Genomic DNA, 26,944 nt, shown 5'->3' with positions numbered 1-26,944 from the left:
ACACACATATTTAGGTCCTGGATCACAAAATAAGTATAATAGCTTCAGGCCAGTCCTGTGATGGGGAAATGACTCAAAGAAATGTCTTTAGGACCATACACAGAGTTAGCTGGAGTCATAGCCAGAAATAAGCGGAAATTGCAACTCTGTAGTCCTGACTCTTCTTTCTCTGCCACTCAATATGCCATGGTTTATGGGTTGCATGTGTTTATCCCATGGACCACAGGTTTAGGTGAATTCTTCATTACAGCAAAAACCACAGGTCATAATGAAGGATAGAATCAAATTAGAAAAGTGATCCTGGGTGGAAACTTTGGTGTCATGTGTAGATTGGTTAATTCTCATGAACAGGAAGTTCCCTTGATGGGTTTTATTGGGGCTTGTAAAAAGGCTGATTTGTCTTAGAATCTTAAAATCACAAAATAATAGAGTTAGAAGAGACCACATGGGATATCGAGTCCAATCCCCTGCCATGCAGGAAAAGCACAATCAATTCAGCCTCTGTTTAAAAGTTTCCAAAAAAATGAACTTCCACCACAACCTGAGACAGAGTTCCACTGTTGAACAGCTCGTATGATCAGGAAGTTCCTCCCAAAGTTCAGGTGGAATCCCCTTTCCTGTTATTTGAGCCCATTGCTCCTAGTCCTAGTTTCAAGGACAGCGGAAAACAAGTCTGCTCTCTCTTCCTTATGATACCCTTTCACATATTCATACATGGCTATCATGTCTCCTCTTAGCTTTCTCTTCTGCAGGCTAAACATACCTTTGATCATTATAGTAGCCCTCCTCTGGACACCTTCCAGCTTGTCAATCTCTCTTTTGAGCTGTGTTGCCCAGAATTGAACTCAGTATTCCAGGTTAGGTCTAACCAAAGCAGAATACAAATGTACCATGACTTCCCTCGGTCTAGACACTAGACTCCTTTTGATGCAGCCCAAAATCTGATTGGCTTTTTTAGCTGCTGCATTTCACTGTTGGTGCATGTTCAACTTGTTGTCCACAAAGACTCCAAGATCTTTTCCACATGTACTGTTATCAAGCCAGGCATCACCCATCCTGTATCTTTGCATTTCATTTTTTTTTCTGCCTAAGTGTAGCATCTTAGGTTTGACCTTGTTGAAATTCATTTTGTTAGTTTTGACCCAGCTCTCTAATCTGTTAAGGTCATTTTGATTTTTGATCCTGTCCTCTGGAGTATTAGCTATCCCTCTTAATTTGGTATCAACTGCAAACTTGATAAGCACACTCTCTAAACGTTCATCCAAGTCATTAATAAAGATGTTGAACAGAACTGGGCCCAGGACTGAACCCTGCAGCACTCCACTAGTCACTTATTTCCAGGATGAAGAGGAACCTTTGATGAGCACCCTTTGGGTTCAATCGCTTAACCAATTTTAGATCCACCTAATAGTAGTATTGCCTAGCCCACATTTCTCTAACTTCCTTTCAATAAGGTCATGGGGGACTTTGTCAAAGGCCTTACTGAAATCAAGATTCAGTAATCAAGATTCAGTAATTACTGAAATCGAGATTGTACATCCACAGCATTCTTCTTGAAAACACAGATTCCTCCTATTTTTCCAAACTTTCTATCTGTCTCTTTAATGGTTTGTTATAAGTTGATATGTTTTAGATGTGTGGACTTTGCCTGGGCTGGGGGATGTACAGCCCTCCAAATGTTATTAGATTACAATATTTGAACAACTGTACATTCCCTAAAAGTATAATCCCTGACTAAGGCTAAGGTTAATAGGAGTTTCAATACAGGAACATTTGGGGGAGAACACATTCTTCCTCCCTGTCATAGGAGAAGCCTTTTAAAGGGGTTTTATATGGTTATTGGCTGGAGAAATGGCTAGTTGCATTATGAAAAAGTAACAACTTGGCAGTGAGTGTGTCCTCAGTCTCCAGTCTCTTCCTGAAATAAAATGGAGTTAATGAACAACTTTCCCTGTTACGTTCTACAGATCATAAAACAGACATGTATCCCAATGCTACATGTTTCTTCAAAACTTTAGGATTTTACTGGTCTCCTTTTCACAAAATAACAGGAGCCTGTTCTATATATAGGCACTAAACAGCCCATTATGATTTAGTTTGGGAATAAGAAGCCATTGCTGGGAAGAAAAAGTACGGATTTCCATTCTTTATGCTGAACCTATTTCTGGCTTGTCTCACACTGACTGTACTTTGTCAAGTATTTAAGTGCAAATGACACAAGTGTGGTGGGATTATAAAATACATTTAGGAAACCAATCCTGTCCAAAGGGACAGTTCCTCATAAAGATGTATTCAGACTAATGGTGTGTGCATGTTCTTTAAATACTTTCCCCTCTGTGTCTCTGGAGAACCCTGGGAAACATTGTTCACAGGTCTGATTTCTCATAATGGGTTACAACTTTTACATAGCAGAGAAACCAGATAACTAATGTTGAGAAGATTAACTGGGAACAAAAATATCTCGTTAAGAAAGAAAAAATAGAATGATACACAGATAAATGACCTTTTAAAGTAACAGTGAAAGAACAAGAATTTGTTTTGTTTTACGCTGCTTATTAGGGACAACAAATATGTTTATGAAGCTAAGGAAAGCATGTGTCTGAGCAAAGAGACTTCATGAATCATTGTTTCTTTGAGAATACTCAGTCTTTTTAGTTGAGGGAAAGCAACTATACGTAATCTAGAACTGAGCAGAGATATTGCAGCTATGAAAATGGTTTGGCAAAACGAATCCAATTTTATGTCAGGGAAAAAGGATCAGTATCAGGACAGGAACCTCCCTTCCATGGAAGGTTGTTCACACACAAGTACAGTCCATTCAGGGGTATGAGATATAGCCTAAGCAGTCAGAATGAGCTAATTTATTGTAATGCACATGAGCTGCATGTCCCTTCTTTTCCCCACAATGCCTATTTTGGGATCTTTGTTTTCATATAAATGCAGCCTATTTCATATTTGCCAGTGATGGTGGTTTAGCAGTATCTGTGATCAGTTTCAAAACAAGCCAACTTGAAAACATGGTTTCTAACTAGTTATGGATAACATAGACTATACACTTATATGTCAATGTTACAAAATATTAAAATACATTTTAAAGCATTTTGAAAATCATTGTGGGGAAGTTTACGCTTAAGGATGGCACTGAGGTGGGAGTACCCTGACTTTACCTTCCAGTAAGCGACTGAGTGAGGAATCATAGAGTTGAAAGAGAGCCCAAGGGCTATCCAGTCTAATCCTATTCTTCCATGCAGGAAGACACAATCTTAAGAATTTCCAAAAGATGACCATCCAGCCTCTGCTTAAAAACCACCAGAGAAGGAGTCTCCATCACACTCTGAGGCAGCATATTCCACTGCTGAACAGTTATCACCCTCAGGATGTTCTTCCTAATGTTCAGGTGGAATCTTCTCCCCTGCAATTTGAATCCATTGCTCCATGTCCTAGTCTCCAGAGGAGCAGAAAACAAGCTTACTTCCTCCTCATTGTGACATCCTTTCAAATATTTAAACATGGCTATCATGTCCCCTCTTAGCCTTCTTTTTCTCCAACTATTGGAAAATGATTGTCAAAAGGAAAGCTAAAGAGTAGACATCTAACCACAACTGTATCCACATCATATTGCTCTCCCCTTTTTTCTTCTTTCAGGTTCAGTTAACTTAAGTAGGATATAGGTCAAATAAAGTGGCCCTTATTTAACCTAACTTTTTGTGCCTAGTCTCATTATTCCATAATTGGTCCTCCTGTTTCAAGCCTCCCAAAGAGTTATTTTGCAAGATGGTCTCTGAGGAAAAGCAACAATAGTGCAAAATGTATTTTGAGCATGAAAACTATAACCAGTATGGTGTCTTCAGGAAGCCATTGAAACCATCAGCGGTCTTTGTGGAACTTGGTTCTGATACACAGCATAATTTGTTGTGCTCAAAAGAGTAAAAAGATATATCTGTTATTGTTGTTTTTAATTGCTCAGCACTTCCTGTCACTTCTGCCTCTTACTTTGAACTTTCTTTCCCTTTCCCTACCCCCCATCATCAGGTCTGCTTGTTGCTTTGAGTGCTGACTTGTTCCTTGTCTGTTTTAGCTTTTTAATGATTGTGTGTGGGAAATTGAGGCTGTTTCTAATTACTTCAATAATGAAGTGTTAATACACTTTGCTGCCTGAGTGCACTCCAGGAACTTCAGACCAGAAGGCTTTGAAAGATCCCTTTGCAGCCACTTGGTAATCCTTTCTTCTGGACCACAAGACACCGCATGCTGTGAAGGTCTTCAGCTTTGTCGCCAGTGTGATGGTTTCCTCCAGCATTCCCCTCACCCTCTGGTGTCTTTGAACATTTTAAAATTTATTTTTTCTTTGGCATTAAGTGAACGCTAATACAAATCTATTTAAATGGTGCCTACATTTATGGAAAACTTGAAAAAGTTCCTCTTTGCCATATAGCTCCCAAAATTCCAGTGCTGTAATCCAAAATGACTTTTTCTGAGCTTTACTCTGGAATGTTTTAAATAAACAGTAAAGGCAGTTAATTTTAAAAGCTCATTTTTGATTGTGGAAATGGGAAGTTTTAAAAGCAGTGGAGAAGAACTAGACCTTCAGGTGGATGATGGAGAAAAGATAAACCCCATGAACTTATAATTTCAATATTATGATTTTAATGTGTGTCACTACAGTGGCAACACTAACAACATATCTGTGTGAATCTCTTTTGGATTTTAGGAAAAGATACATGGCACAATTTGGCATGAAATCGATGATTTAAGGGCTTTCAAGATGCTTGATTTGGAGGATTTTGAGAAGATGTTCTCAGCTTATCAAAGACACCAGGTAAGTTAATCCCCTCTTGTTCCCATCATTTTAACCTTTCAGTCCCGGGAACATCTCTGTATAATTGATTCTCATGTCTAGTGTACCAGTGGACTGGAGCAATGAATATGTTTTCTGTTTCAGAACAGAGCTTAGATAAGTTACTTTTTTTCATGATGACTCCCAGAATCCCCCAGGTCAATGGGAGTTGTTCTTCTAATAAGTTCCAAGTTCTGCTCTCGAGGAGAGCCCTTTGGAGAGCTCTATTTTCTGTTAATCCATTGTGGCCACAGTATGCCACTTTGATTGCTGTAGTATTCCAAGGAGAGCTCAATCTTACAACCATTTTAATTTCACACAATTTGGTCCTTAGACCAAATTACCTGGTGTTGTTTGGAGACCTGGACCTGTGTGTGTGTGTGGGGGGGGGGGGGGGAATCCCAGTGAGCAGCATCAACACAACCCATGTCAGGCCTTGGAACTAACACTAGTTCTGAAGGTAAAGATGAGAGCACAATAAAACCACTGTTATATTACTTTGGCTTCGAGTCAGACCTGGAGTTGAGTCTGCCCTTTGTTTTTTGGTTTTAAAACGTGTTTGTACTCCAGAAAGAAGTACTCCTGTTTCATCTAGATTTCTAGTTGTTTAAAACTTTTTGATCTTGGGATCTCCTGCTGCCAGTTTTATTTCTTTCTCTTTCTCCTGCCCTTGCAAACCAACTCCTCTTGAATAAAACGTTGCAAGCAATTGCTTAGTTTGGAGCTGTGAGATTAGATTAGCTCAGCATTTTGTTTGTCTCAGTTGACTTTCTTTTTCTTTGTTCTAACAAATAAAGATTATAACACTGGCAACGTATTTTAACAGCAGCTGTTTATTAGAATTTTTCCTCTCCATTTTCTTGGAAAGCAAATCACCTGTATTTTGTCTGCCTCTAATGAATGAAATTCAGCTGGAAGAAAGCTGTGAAGGTTTTATCCATCTTTTCTCTCCTTTCCAAATCCTTTCCTAACTATTGGAATGTAATCCGAAAACATGGCTTATTTTAGCTTTCTTGAAGCAGCCTGCTGCTGTTCAGATGACAGCACAAAGCTATTTTGGCGCCTAAATCTCTTTTATCCAATAATACAAAATTATGAAACCAAATGAAAGGCCTTGTTACATCCTCAGTTTTCCTTTTAGTGCCTGTATTACAAACAGGTCACAATAAAAGCCGTTTCTAATGGTAGACCTTCTGACATCTTGTCCTGTATGGAGCCAACAAAAAGCTTTTAGTGCATGACTCCTTAAACTAGCCTGACTACAACACCTTTCAGTTCCCACTAGAATTGGCCCATTTTATTTGTGTGCTCCTGGTAAGACTCAAAATGCACTTTTGAAAAAATAAAAACCATTTGAAATTTGAAAGTAATATATGAATCCTGACTCCAGTTCCATTGTAGATCTTCCTAAGTTTCTAGGTTCTCACAGGCTCTACTCCTCAGCACTTTTCACTAACTGTGAATGTATATTTACTAGATACTGGAAATATTATAGTCTTAAACCAGTTTCAAATAGTCCTTTAATATCCTACCTCATTTTACATCTATTAACCATAGGTTTCTTATTTAAACGTAACAGGAAACTTAACTGAGAACTTGGTAATAGACAAGGATGGCACTAGGAGTATACTGATAAAAAGCTTGTCAATATTTCCACTTATCAAACTGAGGCACAATTGTCTATTCTGGACAACCATATTCTGGACAGTGATAACTTACTTTGAGTTTATGACTTTTAAACATCAATCAGTGTTTCCAAATTCAAGTATTATTCCAACACTGATCTTTTGTCAATGGAGCTCAGAGTGTACAAGTGAGTGAGGAGTATGTGAGATTGACATATTTTGCCTGCTGCAATTAATATAATATTAATAAGTCTCTTCTATCAGTTTCTTTCATTTTGAACTTCTCCTGCTTTCTTTGAAAAGGCAAAGTGTTTGTTCTCCCCTCCTTAATAATGCACCTGCTCTTAGCTATGGAGAGATGAGGCTTCAGCATGAATAGAGGTTATTTCAAATTCTCACTAAACCTTGAAAATATATTCCAAATGCTTTTTCCTTGTTTTTTAAGATTGTCTCAGAAGGTGTTGGGATACTTAGACCATAGTCATTGAAATAAGTCAGACCTAACTTCTGAGTAGATATGTAAAGATGTTGGCGTGTTAAGTGTTAGTTGTGGATTCTGCGCACAAAAGGTGCCTATTCCATCCTTTCACTTTGCTAACAGTGTTACCTGTTCATGGAGGGGAGAACAAACCTTGATATATTTCCTCTTAGATTCTTAACAGCTGTAGCATTTTAATTACTTAGAAAATCAAGTACTATTGCTTTGGTAAACTCGGTACCTTTTATTCTTATGGCTAACTGTTGGCATGTTTCCTTCTCTGTCATCTTGGATTTGCTGCCTGAGTAGGACCTGCTAACTAACCCCCCTTCTTCCTGTAAGCAGGTGAGTATTACTGTCTGTCACCTGTTCTGAGTTAATGCAGTTCTTTTCCAATGTTTACATTAAGAAAGCCAGCAGAAACACCAGGACCCAGGCTGTTTACTATATGAGTAAGACTCCTTTTGTCTTCATTTTTGTGGACTTCATGGATTAGTATTTCATAGCTTCAAAAGTTGCTGTCTTTTTGTGTAGCCTTCTGTACCTTTTGGAAGCTACTCTGCTCCTGAAAATATGTTCATATACACTCATAAACAGAAGCAGCAGGGAACACGATGTTTCTTTTGTTTTGGAGAGAATGTTGGATGGGGATTCTGAGGATATTTTAGGGATTTCTTTTGACAAAATGGAAGCTTCCAGGTGTGAGAAATTACTTACTGTACCACAAATATTTTGAAAGCGAAGCTACACATGGTCTAGGGTTTTCAAAAAGGATCCAAAGATCACTTTGCACATTGCTCATGAGTAGGGAAGGAAATAAATTGCACTGAATTCAACAGTTGGAATGGAAGTAGCATTTGTATTGCTGTAATATGCTGTCAAGTTGATTCTACACCTCCCTTTATCCCAGGATCAGATCCCAGATGATCTGCTTTAAATTAGAATATATGAGTCCCCACTGCCAGATAACCTGGGATAAACAGATAATCTGGGATAAAGGGGCCACGTGGAAGGGCCCTAAGACTTATGGGGATTTATGATTGAGAGACAAGAGTCTCAGGCCTCTTTACACTGCCATATAATCCAGATTTTCAAGGTGGATAATCCATATTATCTGCTTTGAACTGGATTATTTGAACTGCCAGTTCAAAGCAGACAATCTAGATTTGATATGGCAGTAGAAGAGGTCTTAGTCCTCAACAACACTGCTCAGGAGTTGCAAATTCTGGCCTGTGATGGACTGAAATAATCCATAATAGGTCTTCCTCTTTTCTTTGTGCCTCCGTAATTTAACAAGCAAAGTATAGCTTTTCTCATCCTCATCAAACTTATTGCTAAAATGAACTTTGAGTGAAGAATCTGGACATTTGTGAGGTTTGATGGACACTCAAAGTGCTTAGAAAAGAGTGCATATATTTTACTTCAGAAAGATCTACAAAGTACATACAGTTGAAAAACATTGCAGAAAAAAAGCTTTAGTCTGTGGAGGAAATTCATAAAAATGAAACATTATGACAATGTTTTTAACATAGGTATAGATTTCAATTTGGGAAACAAAAAGTACCATGGGATGAAAACATGGAATTTGAAAAAATGAATGACTTTGAGATGGAGAGATTTTCATATCTTTAAGTAGTGATTTCATTTATATAAGTTAGAAGACTGCATTTGGTCTTTGATGGGGACATCACTTTAGCATAGTTTTGCTCATCACCTTTCTGGTGAAAAGAAGGGAGAAAGGGAGAAGAGAGTCAGGGTTTCAGGGAGAGGGAAGAATCATTTCTTCTGCAAGTATGCTGGATAGTAGTACCTTTGTGAACAAAAGATTCCTTTCTGTTCATAAATGCCATTAAGATCCAAGCCCTTCATTGTACAATTGACCTTTTTTCACGGATTTGTTTTTGATGTTTGAGTAAAGATATTGTAACCTCATTGTTATTGTTAAGCCTGGCAAGTATAAATCTGTTGAATTAATTTAAGACGTTGCTTCATTATTCACCAGTTGATACAATATGGCCTCTGTATCCACAGGGGATATAGTCATGACCATACTATTGAAGAAAACCATAGATAGCAACATATTGTATTGAAATGAAATTACCATAGAGTATCCTCCTAGGAATTTTCTAGGTCTTCCAGGACAAATCATAGCAACATCCGGTGGAAGCAAACCATAGAATTTCCTGGACAACATAGAAAATTCATAGAGAGGACAGGATACAAAACCTGTAGATAAGGGAGTCAAATTTAGTTGGTAATATTGAGAGATTCTTGGGGTACACTGGAGGATGAGGCAGGAGAGTGCTATGAAGTGTGGGCAATCCTGTTTAAGATGGGAACCAGACATAGTAAAGACTTTCACATGCACTTACTATCCTTTTTCCATATGTGTGTTTTCACATGTGAGTAAATATGTCATTGGGTTAACTAGAGAGCTAGGACAGAAAAGAAACTCCTTTAAGCTTCATGAAGCTTCTTTTAAATTTTGGCTTTACAATCCTGCATCTTGGATGGATTTTTTCAAAAATTTAATAATTGGATCTCAAATCCCTAGCTACTTAATGGCCTCCTCTGTATTACATTGTTTAAAAAATGAAGAAGAGAAATATATGCCACTGATTTTTATGTTTTTTGAAACAATTTGTAGAAGGAAATGGGATCAACTGAAGATTTGTATCTAACCAGTCGAAAGGTTAAAGAGCTTTCTGTGATTGATGGCAGGAGAGCTCAAAACTGTGTCATCCTCCTTTCAAAGTAAGTGTGATTTGAATTTACTTTAAATTTCTTTTTTGGATATGCAGAAATGATGCAAGGAAATTTCTTGTTCAAACACTAGCAACTGGAAGGGAATGAGTGGATTGGGGAGTGGAAAGGGGAACAGAAACCTGCTACATCCATTTTGTGCAAGTGAATACTCAAAATCCAAGCAACTAAATTTGTTCAAGGCAAAAATCACTGGAGAATATCATGGCAAAACTTCTTTGACTCAAGTGGTACATAAACTAGTGACATAATTGATCGGAATGAATCAGAGCTGAGATTTTTTGACAATAGGCATCTCATTGCACGACTCCCTCATTTTAGCAAAAGACAACTTTTAAATACAGTATATTTAAGTTGGGGTGGAGGTAATAACGTAAGGTAATTTTGCCACTCCCAGTCTCTTTCAGATGGGCACTGAACCAAAGCAAGGAAGACACTTACACCTACCCTTTTTTTTAAAAAAAAACCCTTTTGAATCATATTCTGCATGGTGAACTATTGAACTTTGTGAAAATACAAATGTGTAAATTAGGGGAGACACCACATGAAACCTTGAGCATCTCACTTTGCTTTTAGGTTGTTCCCTCTCCTTCTCCACAGCTGTTTCCAATTGACTGTAACTTTGCATATATCCTTATAGTTTATCCCCCTTCTGTTTACCTTGGGTTGTCACGCCCTTTAACGTAAAATGGCTTTATGAAGGGTTTTTCCCCTTGCTTCTTGAAATGTTTTTGTTTTACTAACACTGTCTTACAAAAGGCCAGGTGGGGCTCATATCTCATAGGGCTGAAGAAGCCAAAAGCTAGCTGGAGTAGAAAATCTCTCTGTCTCTCTGCCTTGCCTTTAGGAAGGCTATGGGAGAAGGGATTGACTGGCGGAGATGAAGATTGGATTATGTACTGGTCTATGTTGATGCTGAGATAAATTTGTAGCTTTTCTTCATGGTTGCTTTTCTTTTGCTCAGTACCCTGCTTTTCCATAGTTGGGAAGTCTGCCTATCATATATTATGCGGTCAAAGGTGTACTTTTGCTCTCAAGTGTATTTTCTCAACGTGTTGTCGAATGCTTTCATGGCTGGTATCACTGAGTTGCTGTGAGTTTTCTACGCTGTATGGCCATGTTCCAGAAGCATTCTCTCCTGATGTTTCACCCACATCTATGGCAGGAATCCTATAGCATTTCAACATATATCATGTCACTGTGTCAACTTCAGTCCCTATGATGCCAACAAGACCTTTATTCCTAGGGCTCTTAAAATAAGACTTGTATCTATTTTTTAAAAAAATACTTTTCAGAGTGCATCCATTGGCATATTTAAAATAGTTGCTTTTAACTCCCCAGTAGTGGGAATTAAGTTTAGCCTTTAGTCCCTATATCACTGCCTTTTGTTCTTGTTTCAGTAGAAAGCAGGATAAAACTAAAGTAGATAAATAAATAACCCACTCATTAAGTGAGGACACCTATTTGCACAATGTGTGGAGTGCATAGGAAAGATGTATTGCAGCTTTCTGAATGTACAGAGCAAGCAGCTTTCTCTAGCATGCTCTGCAATATACCACTCGGTCCCTTCTGAAGCAGGGTTGTGTTTTCCTCATTACATTTGTCAACATCTCTGTGTGCAATACGCATTGGGCAGGATGTAGCCAGTGAGATTTACATTACATTTTCCACCAATTTTGGACCTGTCCATGTGTTTGTCAAGTGCTAATTAGAAAGGCTGAGGAATCTCCAAGTCAGGAAGAGAATTGTTCTTTGAAAACCAAAAACATGTAGCCAACCTACATTAAAAGTTTGAGCCAACTATAGTCAAAACTGTGAGCTAGGTAGAGCAGTGGTCTGACTCAGGATAAGGCAACTTTCTGTGTTCATGTTCTGTGTAGCATGTAGAAATGGGCGGAGCACATGGGCAAGAGATGGGCTTTCCCAGTTCTGGGGGAGCAATAATCAATATAACTCCAAAGCAAAGGTGGGCCAACAAGTTGTGTATGCCTTATAAACCCTTAGGTTGATGGCTTAGCTCCCATCACCTGAAAGATGGGGTTATTAATAGTGTATTTGTCCTGACTTGGAGGAGAATCATCTTTGATATCTTAGGCAAAGCAGGTTGTCTCCCAGAACATTCAACAGAGGTGCCTTCTCACCCTATGCACTTTAGTTCACAAATGTTTCTTCTGTCCTTCTTCTCTTCATTAATGCTATTAAGATCCAAGCCCATTATTATTATTTTTACTATTATTATTATTATTATTATTATTATTATTATTATTATTATTAAGGGTTATTATTATTAATGACATAGAATTTCAGTGTACAGTGGAATCTCTTTTCTAAGAATATCTGAATAAAATGCGTATGTTGTGCACATGAAATGTGCTGACTAGAAAGCACTTGATATGAACTCTGCTCCTTGCAGGCATCTGTGAAGGGATGGTTTATGTGTGTGCGTTTGAATATGTGTGCAAGTGATAAATGATGTTACCTTCAGTTCAGCGTAGGATAATCTTTCTAGTTAAATCAAGCATGTCATGTGGAGTTGTCCCATCTTAAATCTTCATCAGTAGGCTGTGTGCTGGCTTTAACTCTCCATATATCACAAATCTGGGTTTCTAAGCAAAGAGTGACATAGTGAACCAAAGGACAGAAAACAAAATGAGGGAAGCTGATATTTTAAAGTTATTTTAAAAATAAAATATCAAATACAAATGAAATGTTAATAGAGTTGAAAAATAAAATAAAAACGAAATGTTGTCTGGTAACGACTAGCCATAAAATGAATCTAGTAAATAAACTAAAGGAATCTGTACCAGGTATGTGCCAATAGAAATATTTTAACTAGCAAAATGCAGGTTGATGGGAATGGTGCTGTACTAAGAAAACAAATATCCACGTTGTAGTGGCCTTTCTTTCTTTTCTTTTTTTCACCTCCCTTTTTCCATTTAAAATCTGACCATTATTATAGAAACTATTGAAATACTTAGAAAGTGTATCAAAAGATGATCACAATGTTTAAATATGTGAAAGGTTGTCCTAAGGCAGAAGAAGCAGCTTGTTTTCTACTGCCCTGAAGACTTAGGACTCAGAAGAATGGGTACAAATTACAGGAAAGGATATTCCACTTGAACATTAGGAAGAACTTACTGACTGTAAGAGCAGTTTAACAGTGGAACTCTCTGCCTCAGAGTGTGGTGGAAGCTCCTCCTTTGGAGGCTTTTAAACAGAGGCTGGGTGGCCATATCAGGGGTGCTTTGATTGTGCTTTTCCTGCATGGCAGGGGATTGGACTGGATGACCCATATGGTCACTTCCAACTCTGATTCTGTTAGAGTAGGGAACAGCACACGTGAAATTAGAATCACTCAAGTCAGTTTCAAAACACTCTATAGAGCAGCTGGGCCAGATTAAAGTGCACAAGCAAACAGACTAGTATTTACCTGGCACTGAAATGACTGCAGAATAATTGAACCTCCCTGGTGGAGCGTGTGTTTCAAGCCAGCTGCTCTTTTCCTAGCTGCTCTGCAATGCATAAAAGCATTGGGGAAGACCTCACAATCTCTGAGGATGCTTGCCATAGATGCAGGTGAAATGTCAGGAGGGCATACTTCTAGAACATGGCCATATAGCCTGAAAAACCTACAGCAACCCATTGGGGAAGAGTTTCTCCTGCAAATCCAAAAGGACAGGGCAGTAGAGGTGATGGTGATCTGGAGCAGGGTACCCCAGACAAGTATCTTCTGGGTGCTACACTCCAATCCCTTGAACTGTCCATCAGTTGAATGGCCTGGAACCCTTATCTTGCCCCCTCCCTGATATGCCATTTGCAGTACCACCGGGCATGAAAATGGAGTTGGACACTGCTTGACATTTAGAGTTATGATATCCAGTGTGGCAAAGTAATGAAAGAAGGAGAAGGAATTGCACCTTTCCCTCCTTTCTGAAATCACCATTGTGCTTTTTGATGTGTCACTTCTGGTGGTAAGCAATGTCTTGTTTCATTTTCTGCTCAGTGGGCACAGCAAATAGTAGATCAGGGGGTTGAAGTTAGTGCCATTCCTTATCCCTGTGCTGTCTACATCTAGAGAATGCAGGATTGCAGTGTAACCAACTGTGGCAGCTTCCCAAATAGAAAGCAATACAATTGATTGCACATGTCCAAAGTTGCAGGTTGTTCCACAGTTTTGCAAAGGTTCCAGAGTATCCCACTATTTCTGTTAATGTGATTCACAGCTGTAATAATAATAATAATAATAATAATAATAATAATAATAATAAACAACCTCATTTGTATTCTGCACTATCTCCCCAAAGGGACTCAGGGCAGATTCCAACATAACAATGGTAAACATTTGATGCCTACATAAAACACATGATACTGACATAAAATCCCAGAAAAACCCCACATATAAAAATAACATTAAAACCTAACCTCAAATTGAAAACCTAGCATCAGTAAATTAAACTTGACATCAATAAATTAAACTACATATAGTTAAACAAAACTCTATAATAGCATAAATCTAAACAAAACATCCACACTGGTGTACAACAGAAAGCAAGGGTTCACTGAACATTGTGGGTTGGTTATGTGATTGTTGGGCTGGTGTGGGAAGCCTAAATAAAAATAATTCTCAACCAGAGGCCTGGCAATGATCTCTCAACCATCTAATCCTTCTCCTCTCCATAAGCTAGTGTGTAAAAGTAGGTCTTCAGTTGTTGTTTTTTAAAGAGGAAGAGGTAGGGGGTCAGCTTTATTTCTTTAGGGAGGGAGTTCCAGAGGTGGGGGGCAATCACAGAAAAGGCCCTCTCTCGTCCCCACCAGCCGTGCTTGGGATGGGGGTGGGACTGAGAGCAGGGCCTCCTCTGATGACCGCAGTGCCTGGGCTGGTTTGTAATAGGAGATGCAGTCGGTCAAATAGCCTGGATCCGAGCCATTTAGGGCTTTAAAGGTCATGACCAGCCAGTGGAGCTGCCACAACATGGGAGTGGATCTCTCCCTGTATGGAGCAAAATCAATTCTGTGAATCATGCAATTGTGTCGAATTGTATATATTTGGCCCCACTTCAGCTTATAGTACCAATGAAGAGACACCCTTGAAAGCAAGGAAGCAATGAGTACAGCTCCTTTTAGCATGTTTTAGAAAGAATTATTTTTCTTCTGCTTTCTCATAAGGTGGCTGCAATTTCATAAAGATATAAAAGTGAGTTTTTACTTATGTAAAAAGTTTTTATGAGTTTTTACTCATTCAGTCATTTCCTTGCTTACTTTTCTCCCCGCACAAGATTTGAAGCATCTTATGACTTTGATTTGAAACAATGTTCAGTTCATGCAGAATGTGTGTGTCTGTGCATGTGCATGGGGGGTATAACACATGAACATTGCCTATTCTCTGTGTAGCTGGGGCTTGGAGGGAGGAACTGAAGAAGCAGTAAATTGACTATTGTAGAAAGGTGACTCTATTGTGTAATGGGAGAATGCTTGGTTTTGAAAATTAAACTATTTCCCCTTTGCCAGTAATGCTAAGATCTGTGGTTTTTCAGTTGCTGAAAACTAGGCTTTTTTCACTCTTCTCCCCTTTCACAAAATATCCTGTGCAGGCTCAAAGCCAGCAGGGGAAAGACAAGGTATTAAGCATCAATGACATTTTTGTCCTATTTATCAAGGCGCTATATTCTTGTCTGTCTGACCTTCTGCTTAGTCATTCATAAGTGGTCTGAAACAAGGAAGCATTTAATTGAAGAAGATAGTAAAGTTTTTGTTGAATAACTATGATATGATTCATCTAATTCTTGCCCCGTGGATACTTTGGTCCCCTTTCTGCAATCTGTCATAACTCCAGCCGCATGCCTACTCTTCTCTGTAAGATGAACCAAGCTATATCAAATTGGGAACGTTAAGAATGCATTGAACTGGCAATCCAGGGCTCTTTGTTTCTTTACCCAGCTTCCTTGTGCAGTTTTTATATCGTCTGGGGGAATGAAATGAAACTGATAGTACTCATCTGCAACTGTAAGCAAAGTGACATTTGGTATATTGTCATTTAATGACTCATCATTGCAAAGTTAAGAAAGAATGCAAGTGTGACAACAAAGTAGATAGAAATGATAGCAGAGGATGTAAGATTGCTTTGTTCCTTTCTCTTTGAAGATCCCCTATAGGTTTTTTCTCTACACCTGTATATCTTGACCTTATAACAAATGATTTATATGGTGTGAAGGATTTAGTATTAAAATATGTCATGAAGAAAATGTTGCTTCCTGTGTGGCACAGTTTAGCATCTAAGCCACCCCTTCTCTGTTTTCAGAAGCCAAACATTACAGGGAGTAAGTGGCTTGGAGTTGCCACCAGCTGTTTCTTTTGTTCCTTTCCATAGCCATGAGGAATTGGCACTGCCAATGTCTTTCGCATTTGCCTTCATCTACACCAGCAAGTCCATTAAGACCCTTGTCATGATAACTCTATTATATACTTATTTGTTTCTGGGAGCAATTTAAAGTACTGGTAATAAGTTATGAAGCCCTACATATCTCATGTTCAGGCAATATGATGAACATTGTGTTCCTCAAGCTGGGGAGGTTCTAATCTTGAACCAAAAGTATTCACAGCTGAATGGTCATCTGTCAGGAGTGCTTTTATTCATGTATCACAGAGGGTTGAACTGGATGGTCTCTTCCAGCTCCATGATTTGGTGGCTGATGAAAACATAGGATAGGAGCTCTTCAGTGGGCCCATCATCCTTTTGTTGGCAGCTGTAAAGTTTTTTTGTTCCAATTGGCCTTTTAGGCTGGCAAAAAGGTGTTCTCTTTAATGGATTTTTTAAAATTCTATGGATAAGTGCTGGCTTTAGCCTATAAAGCCCTAAACGGTTCTGGCCCAGCTCTCCCTGTATGATCCACCTCGAAGGCTAAGATCATTTGGGGAGGCCCTGCTGTCCATCTCACCCCCTCACAAGCATGACTGGTGGGGTCAAGAGACAAGGCTTTCTCAGTGGTGACCTCTCATCCATGGAACACCCCCTAGCGAAATTAGATCGCCCCCCTCCCTCCTGACCTTCAGAAAAAAATTAAATCCATGGCTGTTAGACCAAGCTTTTGGTCAATAAGAAGCACAACAAGAGTACAAATAATGGAATGATGACTTGGATTGGCCCTGGAAAACGATCTGGATTTTATGTTTTTTAACTGTTTTATTGTTTTAATGTTTATGTTTTAAATTGGGTTGATTTTAATGCAGTTGTTTATTTACCAATATGTATATGTGTTTATTTACCAATATATTTTAATGCAGTTGTTTATTTACCAATATGTATATGTGTTTATTTACCAATATGTATATTATTTACCAATATGTATATATTTTACCTTTCTGAGGCTGCCCTGAGTCCCCTTCGGGTTGAGAAGGGCGGGGTACAAGTGTGGTAAATAAATAAATAAATGTAACAATTTTTGAACGTTTTGACTTACTGTATGTTTTTGTATGAGCTTTTTTATTCATGAGAGTTCATGAATGAAGAGGGTAATACGTAGGTGTAAATACATTAATGCATACATAATAACCAGGATTTGCATGAACCTTGTGCTCTCAAAGAATGAGACCCCCATCTCTTAAAAAAACCATTTGAGAACATTTTGAGAAATTGAGGATATCAGAACTTCGTATGATTACAGTGTTCTTGATCCTTGGCAAACCAAGGGCTTTGTAAAAGAAGAAAATATTTTTCATCCATGCGTTTCTTCTTTGTAAAGGCATCATAATGGTTTTTAAAAACTGGTGGCTTTAGAAGAAGTGGTCCAGGCAAACATTTGTGATAGTACCTTTTTAGCAATGCTTTAAAAATGAAGCAGAGTATCAAGTTAGGTCTGCTTTTTAAGGACAGTGGATTGGTGAAGGGCATGTCGTCTTGTATGTTTTAATGTCATCTTAAACTGAATCAGTTGCCACCTTAAAAAAAGATGAATGGAAGAACTCCATCTATATAAGAAAGCAGATAAATGCAAAGTCACAGATTTGTGAACAAAACTGACCATATCTCTCAGGAATGTGTGAAATTAGCTGCAGTCTGTATGTTTTCTCCCTTCTCTCTCTGTATGATGGTCAAACAATAAAGCATTTCATGACTAGTCTTCTGGTATTAAGTCAGCTGAGATGTCTGGAAAGGCTGGGGATGAATTAGACTATAGAATCAATAAGGAACATTTATATGTCCTAAGGGGATGAGAGGGGGGGAGGTTAAATGTCATATTAGAATTGATTTGATGACTGGTAATCAATCTTACTTGGGTATTTTGATACTTTCACTCGTTTGTGACTGATTGTGGTGGTGAAGTGCCATGGTTTCTAAGCCCAGGATAGTATCTACTACAGGTTTTACTTGAAAGGAGCTGTCTAGGGTGCTGAATTCTGCTCCCTAGCATCTTGGAGAGTTTCTTTAAAGCAGTGGTTGTTAGCCTGTGGGCCCCCAGATGCTTTAGCCTACAATTCCCAGAAACCCCAGCCAGTTTACCAGCTGTTAGGATTTCTGGGAGTTGAAGACCAAAACATCTGAGGACTGACAGGTTGAGAACTAATACTTTAAAGTTCAGAGAAAAACCCTGACATGAAAGCTGTGAGTCACAACTGGTAGAGGACAAGTTTTCTACTGTGATCTGCTGGATGTCCCAGACTCAGCCTGGAAATCAGGAAAGTAGTGAATATACTCTTTGCTTTATCTATAAAAGCTCTCTATGGGGTCTCAGTAAGCAGATTAAAACAAAACCATTAGTACTGAAACATGGAGAGACTGGTGAGCAAGAGGTCTAGAAGAACAGATACCAGCTGTATAAGACTAGGCCTCAGAGAAAAGTGCTTTTGCAGATCTTGAAGAACAGCTGTGCAAACTACAGAGAGAGAGAAGAGAGAGAAAAAGTTCTCCCCTTTCTCAGACTATCTTTAGCAGCTGTTAGCTTCTTCTGTAGGCTGCTGGTGACAACCTGTCTTTTCTTAGAAGCCAAACTGGTTTTGAATTAGTGCTATACTGGGACTTGCCCTCACTTACATGATTCACTGAAATGAGAACTTTGCTCCCATATGTATTTCAATACATCTTGAGGTAGTAAAACATCCACCAAGCACAGCCATAGACATTGTTTTTGTAAAAGTACACTTTGTTATGCTTACTTGTGTCATGGGGCATTCTTCATGACATCTGAGACATTTATTATACTAGTAATTTAACTATGGTAAGTAGGAAAAGTTCCCCAGTGTCAAAAATCAATAGATTTTTGGAGGTTTGTTGCTTTTGGTTGTCCCCCCCCCCCCCTGTTTTCAGATTTCCTTCTCTGGGGTAATGTTGTGTTGGATTTTGTTACTGTTGTTGATGATATATTAACTAAATTGAAAAAATTCTATGAGCAAGGTTTCAGTTGTGGAAATGTGGGTGGGGCTTTCTACCTTGGTGCATGCAGATACTTTATAATTAGTTATTAAAACTCAGAATGCTATAGGTCTGCCAGGCTATATACCTTTACAACTATTAAAATAGCTAAAAGTGTTAGTAAGTGATATGACAAAAGGTGTAATTTTATTCCATCAGGTGTTTATGCCTTGATTATTCTAACCATGAATTATTGTTACTAAATTAATAGTAATGTTATTAAATTAATAGTAATGATGATCAAGATCTTACATCCTCTACTTAGCTAAAATATTATAAGTAAGTAATGCTCACCCACACAAAAAAAAAACCCTTTTCATTGCCGTTAACAGCTAAATTGAGTGATGGAAATTTCTTATGCTGCCAATTAGGGCACAGCAGCATGATGTTTACAGTACCTTCTTGCTAGCAAAGTAGGACTCCTGTCACAATTTCTTCTCACAGTGTCAAGAGAAGGTCCCAAATGCCAGCAAAATACAGCTCTGTTGTCCAGTGCAGCCACTGGCTGTTAAGATGGGTTAGGGTGTGTGACAGATTCTTTTACTCAGATTGGCCCCAAAACTCCAGTCAGTATGAATCCTGCATTCTTTCTGCCCTGGTTTCTCCAGTTACTCCTTTACTGTGTCATCAAAGGTTTTCATGGCCGGAATCACTGGGTTGCTGTGAGTTTTTTGGACTGTATGGCCATGTTCCAGTAGCATTACTCCTTTACAGTACTCCTCTACTTTCAAGGTTCCTTTAAATGTGGACTTGTGGCTGTGTTGTTGGATGGTTCTTTAGTTTTGGTGTGCATGACCTGCTTCCTTTTCAGGCTTAATAGAGAGCCAGGTATATGTTTAAAAGAATAAGAATGAGTTTATTAATCACAATAGGGAAAAAGTTCTCTAAAATAGTAGATCATTCTCAATTTTTTCTCAAATTCAAAATTCTCACTCTATCAGTTCAAAGCATTCTCTAAGTTAATTTCAAAACTCTCTCTGTGTCAGTTTAGAATCCTGTCTGAATCTCCAAGAAGCAAGTCTCTTCCTTTTGATACATTTTTCCTTTGCAGTCCTCCTTCACAGTCCTTTCTGAGCTGCAGTTGGCTGCCTCTAAACCAAATCTGCCTGCCTTCTTCACAAGGAGACATTTGCAAATGTATTTCCCTCTATGAACCATGAACTTCTATGGAGGTTAAGATTCTCTGGGAAGGCCCTGCTCTCGGTCCTACCTCCTTCACAGATGTGACTGGTGGGGATGAGAAACAGGGCCTTCTCAGTGGTGGCCCCTCATCTGTGGAACTCCCGCCCCAACGAAACCAGATCAGTCCCTTTTCTCCTGACCTTCAGAAAAAAATTAAGATGCGACTTTGGGACCAAGCTTTTGACAAGTAATTGGAGCAGTGCAATACGTGAGCACTAATCAGTGTGATTGACAAGTAGAACAGCCTTGGATTATGTTTCAGATGGCATTATTTTAATTGATGTTTTAATAATTTATGCTTTAATTGTTTGGTTTTAATTGTAATTGTTTATTTGACACATGTATGTATGACATTGGATTGCTGCCTGTTGTAAGGTTGCCTTGAGTCCCCTCTGGGGTGAGAAGGGCGGGGTACAAATATGGTAAATAAATAAAATAAATACAATGAGTCAATAAGGAGCAATTATGCAATCTAGATAGCACATCCCTAACTATGCAAGATGCTTGCCTGTATTCTTAACTTGTTCCTTCTAACCTCTGCATGGGTCCAGTATAGGTGTTGAGATCTACATATATTCAAAAAACAGATGGAATATGTATGTTGTCATTGTCTTCCAAAGCTCAGTTTCTAGCTTGATTGGGGAAGCAATCAGCATAATGTCATTTATTTCTCTATAGATTTTAAAACAATTTAAAACAATAACGCACTAGGTTATTAAAACCTCTTTTGTTGTAAAAGTAAGTTCCTCAAAGCCTACTGGAATAGAAAAGTCTTCTATTCTCAGAAAGACAGCCAGTAGGCAACTGAAAGAAAGAGAATTCCAGAACCCAGAAACAGCCACAGAGAAACATTTTTTTTGCTTTCCCACCAGAAATGGCTTTAATAAAGGTTATTATTGCTTTTATAACTATTTGCTTTATACTATTTAAATTGTATTTTATTTAAATTGTATTTCTTGTTCATTACTGTACAAGGCATTACATATTTGCCCTTTTATGTCTGTGAGTCACCCTGAGTCCCCATGGGGAGATGGGGCGGGATATCAATAAAGTTTTATTGTTGCTGTTTAAGGGTGAGAGGACTGAGTCTGGATATATATATTTTTTGCATGATTGGGAATTTGACTGTGGAAAGGATTGGATTCCAGAGCGGGAACATGCTTTAGCAGGCTTAATATTCCCTTTCGGACTTTCACACTGATACTTCCAGGAATGGAATCTAAACATTGAGGTTAGGAAGCATTATGTGCCTTGCTGAATGCTATTTTTGGACCAAAAATGTTCAGAAGTATCCATTAATTGCGTCCTATTTTGTATGTCATCAGCAGAAATACTTCGTTCAGTCATGCTTCCATAGTCTTTGTAAACAAATATGAAGCAGAAATGATGGTATTTGAAGTAATGTATGCCATATCAGGTTTGTCAGTATTTCAGCCAGGAGGAAAACTCTATTTTGGGCTCTTATAAAACCACTAGGAAGATCAATGATGACACCTTTCCACCAATATGAAATCATTTAGTGTGCATCCTTTGACCACAATCACATTTTAATGTGATTCCGCATTGCAGCCAAACTGCCCCCTTTCCAAGTAGTCATCCTCCTTCAGCCTTGAGTGGAAAGATTTTAGGGATCTGTTTTAGCTTGCTGTTCAACCAGTACACCTGTTTTTGCTTAAAAAACATCACATCTGCTTTATGTTATGGTAGGCTATTTTAAGATCTGCTGCCTGGTTAATCAGAAGCTTTGAAAAAACACCCAGAATGAGAATACTTGATGAACACTTTGGCACAGTTGCTCATCCAGCTCCTAGCTCTATGTTAATAACACATTTGTAGGAGCGTGAGCTGCAAGCTGTTCCTGAGCTGTTCCCTCTGGTGTGTTAGGATAGCAGAATGAGGTTGAATGGACCTGCAGGTATCATGTCTAACCCTTATACACTTCAAAATAGCTATGTTGATTTAGGCCTCCAAATTCTGTATGAAAGGGGTACATGTCACTTGAGATACATGTTTCCTCTGTTGTTGCTTGACAAATATAAATAAATATTTGAGTTTCTACACTAGTGTTTGGACATTTTGAATCAGGTGCCGAGCTGATACTGAAAACTTTATGAGGCCAAAACAAGTATTACTATAGCTAGAGGCAGTACACTTTTCTCTTGGGTGTCTTGTTTAATTCTCCTAAAATTTGTGTCCAAGGCAACTTTTGGGATATAAGACAGTAATTCGTTCTCCACAGCCTATTTAGCTTTTGGCTTCTCCAGTAAAACTTATGCCAGCTGGAAGAATGAGGATTATATTTTTCCATGCACAAAGACAAGCCATTCATCCAGTCAGTATGAAGTGTTTGAATTTATATTTAGATGAACAGAAATGGCAACATACGAGGAATAGTGGAGTCTCTCTGCAAGGTTGATCCGCAGCAGTGCAATGGGTTAAACCCTTGTGCTGGCTGAATTGTTGACCTGAGGACTTGAAGATCGATGGTTTGAATCTGCAAGATGTGGTGAGCTACCATCTGTCAGCCCCAGCTTCCCATGCAGAAACATGAGGGAAGCCTCCCACAAGATGGTAACACATCTGGGAGTCACATGGGCATGGTCCTTGCAGATTACCAATTCTCTCACACCAGAAGCGACTTGCAATATATTCTCAATTTGCTTCTGACATGATAAAAAAAATGTGTGGTTGTAACAATGCTTAAGACTCAGATATAACTTGTCTTCTGATTTCATCTTTTGCATTCAGGCAGTGTTGAATGCACAGTGGGGGTTTCACATATGCATTCTTATATTTTTGAATGCTCGGAGAATCATACAAAAGTTAAGTAGGGTACTTCAAAAGTCAACTTTTCATTTTTTAAATTGCCAATTGCTGATTAAATTTGACTGTGATAAATGTCTCAGATTTAGGACTGCTTCATGTCTGGAAAAGGTTGACATTTGCTCATTCACCTTCCAAAACCAAAATGAAAACATAGATGTGCAAATGTTGTTCCCCATGGCAAACCATTCATGAGATCTTTGTCTGTAATGCATTTTCTCCAGAGGCTTTCACTGCTTGTGGTGTACTGTGTATTTGGATGGATCCCAAATCAAGAACTGAGTTGGGCACTTGGACAGATTCAGGAGATGTCTGAAGCAAAATGGGATTCCTGTGAAATGGGCTCAGCTAGAATCAGAACAAAACTTGCTTGTGACCAGATAATGTACCTCCATAAAATAGATGCATTTTATCTCATACTCCTCATTTTAAGCACAGACAGGTCTTGAATTCAGGTGGCTGTGTATCCATAATGGGCCTCTAAATGTTTTACTCATGTCCCGTAGAAGATATGGGACCATTTCAACATGTTTAGGTCCACTCAACCTTTTCCCCCAAAACTATAAGGTACATTCAGTTTTGAAAATTGACCTCCACTCCTAATCCAAAACAGGCCAGGGGATGAAACTATTGTAGAATTTCCCTTGTGGAAATCCTTTAAATTATATAAGTAGAATCTCGCTTATCCAACATAAACGGACTGGCAGAACATTGGATGAGCAAAAATGTTGGATAATAAGGAGGGATTAAGTTTAAGCCTGTTAAATGTCAAATTACACTATGATTTTACAAATTAAGCACCAAAACATCATGTTTTACAACACATTGACTGAAAAAGTAGTTCAATACACAGGAACGTTATGTAGTAATTACTGTATTTACGAATTTAGCAACAAAACATCGCAATGTATTGAATGCAGTCCATAGGGGACTGCAGTCTTCCACCTCTGGTCAGGTTTAAAGTACAGCATTGTAGGAGTTTGAGAGAATGATACAGAAATAAAATAGAGCAACTGAGTGCTTTTTTATTGTTTTCTCTCACAAGAGTAGAATTGGTCAAAGACTTTTGGTGTGGATTCTCTGTTACCTTGGAGAAGATAACATTGACTATATACATGGAAAATCCTGGATGTCCAAGTGTGATCTGGCTCTGCTACTGTATGTTCCACATCTATCATCTACCCAGGGGATGATGTGTGTTTCACTGCCAATGAACCCGAAAACAAAAAAAAAGTTTACCTTTTGCACTTACTGTGACTTGGGCGCCAGATGAGCAAAAAAGATTTTTTAAAAGAGTTTTAAACTATTTTTCATTCATCATAACTCCCTAGCCTCTGGAGCCGTCCTTCTGAAATACTGCAGGTTTCCTGTCTAGAGAAACATCTATGATAGACGTCAGTTTCATTCAAATGGCTTTTGAAGAAATCTTGCTAGCGGTGCAGACTCTCAAATCTGAATACTTCTCTCCTGTCTAATGCTCTATCTGTCTGGAAATTTACAAGATACTTAATTTAAACTTTCATAATTATCCATAGGGGGAAACTAGGTGCAAGATTTTTCTATGTGAAAAGCACTACACAATAAAGGCTGATCTTACACAAACTCTCTGATTTTCTATTCTTCTGAAAATTTTATCTCCCCAGGATTACTCTTCTCAGAAAGGACCACTATCTATGAAAATAGCATTGTACCAAGAAATAGAAAAGTTACACTACCTGTTTTCTCCCCCATCCCACTTTTTTTTTCTTAGGAATTTGTCAAATGTGATTTCAAAAGGAGATACTATGGCTGTCAGTTCAATCAAATATGGTGACTTGGTGTTTAGGCTTGTTCCTGGGGTTATTTATGGTGCTGATTTGGAAATTTACATTGGATAGACCACATCAGCTCTAGTTTCTTAGATATGGTTATTATGATTTTCTGTGGGTAAGCAGATGGCGACTCATAGATGACATTTGTTCTGTACAGGCAGTCCCCAAATTATGAACAAAATAGGTTCTGTAGACTTGGAACAAGTACATTTTAAAGTGTAACTCCAGCCAAATATACTTAGTTTCGGATAGCATAGGGAAGGTTTAACATCGCTGTAGTGTTTGTTTTTCTGTCTGTGCCCTTGTTCAGAAGAGTTCACCTCACTTTCTGTACCTGTGACGATTCGATTTTGAAAAAAAATGGTTTGTTGTGGAAACAAAGCTTGATGATAAAGCTTCAGTGGAGACACCTTTTCTCTATTGTAACTCCTTCAAGAGTAAATTTCCTTTCCTAAGGGTAGATTTCTCTCACTTCCTGTTGTATCAACCCCATCTTAATTATGAGTTGTTTGTAAGTTGGATGTTTGTAACTTGGAGGCTGGCTGTACCTCAAAACTAGAGCTGATGGGGGAAAACTAGTGCCATATTTGGAATCAGAGGGTTAAATATACTCAGAAACAGGGATAACATTTGAGGCACCAAAATGCGTATTGGCCAGTGATATGATGAGATATATGAGTTTTGTTTGATGAATTTTCATATTTTGGTGGTTTCTGAATGCACAATAGATACAGCACAGATTTCCAGAAATAGTTTGTGAGGAGGCATGAAACTCTATCTTTCTAAACCAAGGTTCAGGCCTAGGTTGAATCGTATCAGCCCTTAAGCTGATCAAATTGAACAGGAGTGTTTTCTGAATCACCAGATCCTGTGGTTGATTCTTCAGGCAACATGAATCTGTGAAATACTGTATGCCTTCATTATAAATATTCATTCTTTACAGTGGAGAAATATTGGTGCAAGCTACCCCATGTTTTGATTTCTATGACTTAAATTGATTCTTTTTTTGGTAACACCATATAGATTGAACTTTCAAACATTTCAAATTGACAGACAAATATAGCAATGGAGCATTTTTATTTTATTTTTAAAGGTTGAAACTATCAAATGAGGAAATCCGACAAGCGATCTTGAAAATGGACGAAGAAGAAGATTTGGCTAAAGATATGCTGGAGCAGGTGAGAATCTCTGTGATTGTTGTTGTTTATTCATTCAGTCGCTTACAACTCTTCGTGACCTGTTATATCTACTAGAAATGCTGATCAAGATGGTAAAAGGAAGAGACGTTGCACTTTTTAATCAATCAAAGCCATCAGATATTGTCTCACAGCTATATTTTGTTTTGGGTACATAATTTCTCTGGCTTAACCGTCCACAATGTAATTCTACTATTTTTCCCTGAGTTAATGCTATCTTCATTATTGTTCGCATCCCAATAATAATTATTTTTAATGATGTCAGGTACACTTGCATTGGGAAGATTACAATTTCAAAAGGTAGCTAAAAGTTAAATAAAAATCATAAAAATCAGAACATGATTTTTGCATTACAGCAGAATAGAAAAAAAACTTTTCCAGTTGATATATGAGGGAAGTAAATACATTGATATGGCTCTCACTTTTCCCATTATTTTGCTATTACACACTTGGATAGTTAAATCATTGAATTATCTCAAATAATAAAATAGGATTTGTATCTACCACTAGGTACTGAAGTGTCACTCTAAATGTTGTAAGTAAATTGAAAAGCAGGATATAAAACTGCTTCAATAAGTAAGTATTCCAGAACTTCCAAAGGGAGATGATCCAGTTTGCCTATTATGTATGTTGGCTGAGGAACATTTTTCTATACATTGTTTTTCTGTTTTTATTAACAGTGATGACTCCCTCTGCTACTATTATCTTGTCTGTGGGATATCAGCTTTGGAAATGCTCCTTAGAGGAAGATAAGGTGTCCATAAAAGCAGACACATTGTCTGATGTTTCTGTAGGAGCTTTTTGCTATGATGATGGAACATGG

At 38.2% G+C, this 26,944-nt stretch overlaps 1 protein-coding gene across 5 annotated transcripts in view; it reads left to right on the top strand.

The window, feature by feature from the left end:
- DAAM2 (dishevelled associated activator of morphogenesis 2) overlaps positions 1-26,944 on the top strand; it is a 246,966-nt gene that overhangs the window by 194,116 nt on the left and 25,906 nt on the right. For 4 of the 5 annotated variants that reach the window (XM_060754094.2, XM_067464194.1, XM_060754095.2 and 1 more), the window contains 4 exons: positions 4,712-4,819; positions 7,250-7,285; positions 9,588-9,694; positions 26,019-26,103. In XM_060754094.2, coding sequence (XP_060610077.2) covers positions 4,712-4,819; positions 7,250-7,285; positions 9,588-9,694; positions 26,019-26,103 — 336 coding nt within the window. The remainder of the gene's footprint in view (positions 1-4,711; positions 4,820-7,249; positions 7,286-9,587; positions 9,695-26,018; positions 26,104-26,944) is intronic. The other variant, XM_060754096.2, reaches the window with a different exon arrangement.

Source organism: Anolis sagrei, chromosome 1, assembly GCF_037176765.1.
Source record: "Anolis sagrei isolate rAnoSag1 chromosome 1, rAnoSag1.mat, whole genome shotgun sequence".
Lineage (NCBI taxonomy): Eukaryota > Metazoa > Chordata > Lepidosauria > Squamata > Dactyloidae > Anolis > Anolis sagrei.
Note: the sequence above shows the minus strand (reverse complement) of the source record. Positions and strands in the feature narration are given on the sequence as shown.